The 6,879-nt window shown below is 28.7% G+C and overlaps 1 protein-coding gene across 1 annotated transcript; it reads right to left on the bottom strand.

Moving 5' to 3' along the window:
* Positions 1–2,857: 2,857 nt before the first annotated feature.
* On the bottom strand, positions 2,858–4,335 carry LOC106322743 (60S ribosomal protein L11-1-like). The gene is made up of 5 exons (XM_013760870.1): positions 4,224–4,335; positions 4,030–4,137; positions 3,899–3,941; positions 3,606–3,801; positions 2,858–3,226 (listed from the first exon to the last, which is right to left on the bottom strand). The coding sequence occupies exons 1-5, from the start codon at positions 4,224–4,226 to the stop codon at positions 3,028–3,030; spliced, it is 549 nt and encodes a 182-aa protein (XP_013616324.1). The 5' UTR covers positions 4,227–4,335; the 3' UTR covers positions 2,858–3,027.
* Between the last annotated feature and the right edge of the window lie 2,544 nt (positions 4,336–6,879).

Consider the following 6,879-nt stretch of genomic DNA (forward strand, 5'->3'; position numbering starts at 1 on the left):
AAGCTTTCGAGTTAATTCGAGCTTAATTGAACTGATGTTATTTACTCAAAATATGTTTAGAATTTTTGATATGAATAAAAAATAATTTCTTTAATATTGAGTTTTATTAGCTATTTGGCACGAACTTGATTTTTTTTTATCAGAACAGTACAACATTCTTAAACCATCAAGCATGTATTTTGCCGTAAGTGAGTTTAATTAATTTTTAGGGGCCAAAATAGCTAAAGATCCAATGTCTCAGGTGTCTTTAAGATATGTATGTCAATGTTAAAGTCCCAAATTTGAGTTGTCATTGCTTCAATTGTAGTTAATTTTGCATTCTATTTTTGTATTTGAAAGACTGTTGTTTTGACTTAATTTAATATGAGTGATATAATTTTATTGAGAAACATATAAAGTTTTTAGAAAATTAAAAACCAGTGGAAAGAAATGTATATTTAATTTTTATTTTAACACAGAATAAATAACCAATTACATCATCATAAAATCTCTAATTCTATTACATTTGATGATCAATCTTAAAAAAATGTGATATTGATGAACAATTTCATGCATAATGTTTCCATGATAAAGCACTCTTCGAAACACTTACATTAACGGATGGTTCTACATGTACGACATCCTCGATGGACATGATCTCTCCATAGCAGACGACCACAACGAACAGTTCTGCATGTAGTACTTTGAAACCTCTTTTAAACTTTACATCCTATAATCTGTAAGAAATTACATTTTCTGGGATTAGAACCTAATACACCGAGAGGTAAAAGCTTTTTATTAGTATGTGTGAAAATGCTAAAACATCAATATTTAAAACGTCAATATTTACGGATGGAGTACTATTATAAAAAAAATAAAGTAGGTAGTATTCAATATTATTATTTAGATGCCTAAAAAATAAAATAAAATAATTGTTCATTTTAATACTGATAATAATAACATATCTCTATGAAGTATTTATTACCAACATAGAAATGAAAAACCTGTGAGATATTAATTCTTTTAACAGTATATGCATGAAATATCTATATGGTATGAAAATTTTTAATTTTGATTTTCATTTCGAAACAAAAGTTTCATATTTATATAAAATATTTGTAAAATATTAAATTAATTATGAATGTCATCAAAGAATTTATTGAAACTTTTGATGATATGAGTTTAGTGAGTAAAATTTTAAAATAGAAAGATATATAATTGTATTTGAATAAGAAGTTTATACATTTTTTTTAAATATTGTTTGACAATATTGTTTTTAAATTTTAAATTTATTTTTATAAGACTAAGAGCATCATTAGTCATGGTTTCTGAACATTATTTTATTAATTTCTTAAAGTAACTTAATTATGATAATTAAAATTATTTTAAAACTAGCTCTTCCACTTACAGAATAACACGTGACAAGTTAGTTTCTTAAATTTTCAATTGAAATACCTTCAGCAACAATCCATTCTTGCTTTTTCTTACTTTTATTTGATTTATTATTATATTAGTACTATAGACTATGGTAGATACTACCATTGCTCATCCTCTAGCTTTCGTTGAATAAGAACATAGTTTCATAAAGCAATGAACAGTTAGTAATTACAGTTTTGTCTCTTTCCTTGTTCTCTCTCAGTTTTCTTTTCTTTGTTTCAACCGGTATTACATTTTTCTTTTCTTGGTTCAGGTAGTGTGAACATTCTCTATGTTGTCTCATGTGTTTATGTGGGCCTGGTGCAATAACTGTTTTCATAACCTATAATCTAAAATATCTGCAAAAAAAACCTTAATTTTTATGAAATATATCCTAAATACTAACTAAAATTGTGTGAGAATTTTTTCAAAACCTGGTGCAAATGCACTTTTGGAAATTGTCAAGATCCAGGCCTCCTTCTTATGGAAACGAAATTAAGTCATTCGATGTTCAACGTTCAACGTTCATATGGTAAACAAAAATCGAGACTTTGATCAAATATAAATTGAGAGTATTCTTTAGTCTGAAAAAATTCTTTTCTCTTTTTGCGTTTTCATAGCTAAGGGTTAATTCTTGGAAGCTATTGGACCATCTCCGATTGTTTATTCTATTTAAAAAAAATATAGTAACTTCATAATAGAGTTGAACTATATTTTTATGTACTCAGTTTTAAAGGGAAAACTAGAGTGATGAATAAGAAAAATGACTATAGAGTAAGCTTTTTTCACTCTTTTTTAACACTATTTTTCATTCTATTACAAATAAAAAAAATAGAGTATCATTGGAGTAATTTTACTATAAACTATATTTTAGAATGAATAATAAAGTATCATTAGAGAGGTTCATAGAGTTACAGTTACAACAAAGATGAAGTAAACCAGGGGAAAAACTCATTTCCTGAAAGTTTATCAAGTTCCTGTGAATTGATGTAGATATCATTTGAATTTCTTGATTGTTTAAGGTGGTATGCAACGGCGGATAATCTTTTCTTGCTTCTGCTGATGATTCTGGCGGATTTTAAGGTGGGAATGATAAGACATTTAAGATCTAGGACTGCTTTAGATGCCTTGATTCAGACAACAGCAATAATGAGGGAGATTTCCTCCATTTGAATATTGACCTGAGCAATAAGGTGATTAAAAGCTCTCATTGGTCTGAGTATATTATGGTCTGTGATACATCAAGAGTAGTTAAGGTCTACTCAGTCTCTTGATTGTACAGTGTGTACTGCTCTTACTCTTCACTTCGTTACTAGGAGATTCATGTAATAGCGCATTGTTTATTAATCGATTTTTTTCAAGCGGTCGCTTGATCCAGAAGTTAGAGACTGTTACTACTGAAAAGTGAAAACCAAAGAAACCCGAAAAGTACTTGTTTGAGGGTAGTTTGCAGAAATCGAAGAACATTGAAGTCCAAGGTTTTGATAATTGTAAAAAAACAAAAACAGTAACTCATACAACTTGGAAATTTAGTTTCTACCACACTGGCTTCAATATCCAGAAAAAGTAAAGATGATAACTTGAAAAACAAAAGCTAGAATCAACAAAAATCTATGAAGATTCAAGTACAATTTAGCCAGTGATGTTCTGAGACTTGTTGAGGATAACTCCTTCATACTTAACTTGGAACCATTTCATTGCATCATCCTTAGTCACTCTGTGTTGGATACCAACACGAGCCTTGCATCTACGGCGACGAGCAACACGGTATCCTGGACGTTCAAGAACTACATAGAAGTCCATTCCATAGATACCGGTAGATGGATCATACCTAAATACAAAACGTAGATAAATGAGAATAATAAAAACAACCAAAGCACTCATTTTAAGAAATCAAAATCCAACATTCCACAAAGAAACCACTAAAGTCATTATGAAAGTCTTCCTCAAACCCAAATCAGATATTTTACAAAAAAAAAAAAGAAAAGAAAAAGTAAGTCCACGTATATTATCCAATCCAAAACCTAACAGTAACATTATAAAACCAATTAAGTTTTCATCTCTAATCAAACATTCCACAAAAACCAGTGAAGTCCTCATCTTTAATCAATTACATATCTGAACTCATCATGAAAAAGTGCACGTACATAAATAGAGGTTGGTCATATGAACAAAGCATCAATGTAATTCATATTAGATAAATGACTTACTTGATACCAAGATCAATGTGTTCTTGGATACCGAAACCAAAGCAACCAGTGTCACTAAAGTTCTTCCTAAGAAGCTCATACTCCTTAACTTTCAAACCACTTTCAAGAAGCTGCATTGCCTTGTCACCTCTCACAGTGACATAGCAGGCAATCTTTTCGTTACGCCTGATACCAAAAGACCTCACTGTGTACCTCGCTGTTACACAAAAACAATAAACATGATCAACAAATACTAAAATCAAAATTAAACTATAAAGAAAAAAAAGATTCCTTAGACGAACACAATCACATACCCTTTGAGAAAACAGGGGTTTGTCCGCTTAGCTGTTCCAAAACCTAATAATGACCAAACACCGATTCAGACACACAATGTCCTAAAGTATGGATTCTTACTTTTAAGTTCTTTTTTAAAAAAAAAACGGACCTTGGAGGCACGAGTGAGGCGATCACCACTCTCACCAACGGAGATGTTGAGAACAAGTTTCTGGACCTTAATGTCCCTCATTGGGTTTGACAGCTTCTTCTCCGACGCCTACAAAAAAGCACAAAATTTTGATTCATGAATCCATCGAACATAACACATCACCAATGAAATCGAACTACAAGAGAGGGAAATACCATTTGAAGGAGATCGACAATCGAGCGGAGAGAGAGGAAGCAAAGAGAGTTGCGGAAGCGAAGCTGCGTCGAGTGGGAAGAGAAATGAGTTATTAAGGGACGGAACTAGGGTTTCTTTAAACTATAATGGGCCAAAGTTGCAAATCCCATGGGCTATACCATCAACTTAGATTCCAATTATACGGTGAAACCTCGTATATAAACTTTTTTGTTTATCATTTTAATCCATAAAATTGTATATCTTTTATATATGTTCTTATAAATTTAACTTTTACATATAAATTTAAATAAATATATGCTCACTTATCACTTCAAAATGCACTAATTAATTATGTAGAGGAGCATTATGGAAATATAATAATGAGTAACTATATATTTTTAGAAAAATGATTCCGTTTGTAAGTTTTTTTATTTATATATAGTTTTCTATTAGAATGTAATATTTTTATTTATAAATTTTGTTTGTAATATTTTTATTGTATTTTTTAGTTTTTATAAAAAAAAAAAAATTTATTTGATTTTTTTCAAAAGTAAAGACTATAATGTAAAAATATAAAAATATAAAACTTTTAAAATTTGTTTAACATTTATCATTGGAGAGGAACACCCTCAAACCTGAAATATAAGGTTTCCTTTGGAGATGCTCTTAGTCATTAGTAAATGACTCTTTACACACAAAAAAATAAAACTAATTTTGAAATTTTTGTTACCATTCACCAATTCTGTTTATAGCTTTGTCTCGGTTCTTTGTTTGTAAAGTGATTTTTTACTTTACTTATGGTCTTTTCTATAAACAATTTCACTAAGAAAAAGATCCATAGCATATTAACAATTATGACCGAACTTTGTAGCTAAATGCGACATAAACATTTACATTTATGTTATTTGAGAAATTGTTTAAAATATTTTAAATTGATTACTACTTTTCAAATATACACTCAATCAAAAATACTATAATATTTGGGTTTAATTATTGGTGACTGTTGTTTATGGTTTAATATTTATTGGGTGGAGTTGGGGTTATAAACTTCTATAAATATTTTTATAAATTATTCTTAAACATTTATAAATGACTAATGAGAATTAATTTAATATTTTTTTTTTATAAAAAATTTATCCATAAAGGTAAATTTGATAATTGGTATCGAGCTTATGTAAAACTAGCTAGGTGGACTTCCCACACAATTAATATGATTAGTAGTTTTGATAAATGCAGCTTTATAATTCAACATTTGTGGCCTTCTAAAAATTATTTACTTTTCATTATACATTGACGTTTAAAGTTATATCATGTCTGTGTATGCAATAAATAATTCATGCATGTCGATATGTAGTATACAAATGTTAGGATCAGATTCACTATGATCCCTTATATATTAATTGAGAAGCATTACAGTATATTTTGGTAGTCATATGTCATTACTAAGATCATTTTTAGAATTCTTAGAAAAATAAGTTGGTCCATCCAAACATGTATTATATTTTTATTAAACTGACTGTCAATTTGGTTAGTAGTATATAAAAGAATATTCTCTATTATTTTCTTAAATAAAAACTAAATAATTACCTAATATAATGAACATATATATGACAATCAATGATTATGAATAATAAAGATTTGATAAAAAAATTTGTATCATCCCTCCTTTTTGTTTAATTTTATATTGTTTAAAAGAAAGTAAACAATCACATTAACCATATACATTTTTTTGGATTTTTTTTATATGTTATATTTTGAATTTTTAAAACTACTATAAATTAATAAAAATGTTAAAATTTCCACTTTGATTTTTTTTTGTAATCAATGGTATAAACTTTTTTGTTATAACAAGATATAAATTATCACATATATATACATATATATATATATATATATATATTCATATCATTTAAATTAAACAATAATACCATTTAAATAGATAAATATGTTAATTTCAAAATTTGCATTGAAAAATTTTAAGCCCTTAACATTTGAATATTGAAATTTGCATTGAAAAAATCTCACATTAAAAAATTTGTGATTAATATGGTTTAAATATTTTATTACGACAAATATACAAATCACAATACTAAAAGGGGGATTTCCTCAAAATCTAGGCATGCCACGTCATCAAAAATATTCAACCAATAAAAATATTTCATGTTCGGGTATGGGCTTCAATTTTGTTTCGAATGGGCTTCGTTTCGTTTTAGGCTCTGGGCTTCGAATTTGTTTTTAATGGGCTTTGTTTGATTTGGGTTACAGCTTAGTCGTCTACCTAAACTAGATCTACGAAGAAGTCGCGAGTCTCTCCTCCTCTTCCCCATTTCACTTCAGTGTTAATATGTTTTCATTCTATGTTTTCTATTTTGAGTGTAAATTCAAGTAGATAGATTTCTCATCTGGGTAACGCATCATTTTGAAAGTTCTGATCTTTGAATCCAATTTAATCATCTGCCGACAAAACTTTGTCTCTTTTACTCAGACTATCACTTATGGTTTCATTTAATTACCGATTCTAAGTTCTCCCCTACATACTTCATATAGCAGACCAGAGCAGTGCATCTCTTATCAAGTCAAGGCTTTATTGAACTGTCACAGATTTCAACCAATCATCGACAATGTCTTCCTCTGCTGCTACCGTTGCTCAAAAATCTGTTTCCTCCTCAACCTTTG

This window comes from Brassica oleracea, chromosome C2, assembly GCF_000695525.1.
Source record: "Brassica oleracea var. oleracea cultivar TO1000 chromosome C2, BOL, whole genome shotgun sequence".
NCBI classification, from domain to species: domain Eukaryota; kingdom Viridiplantae; phylum Streptophyta; class Magnoliopsida; order Brassicales; family Brassicaceae; genus Brassica; species Brassica oleracea.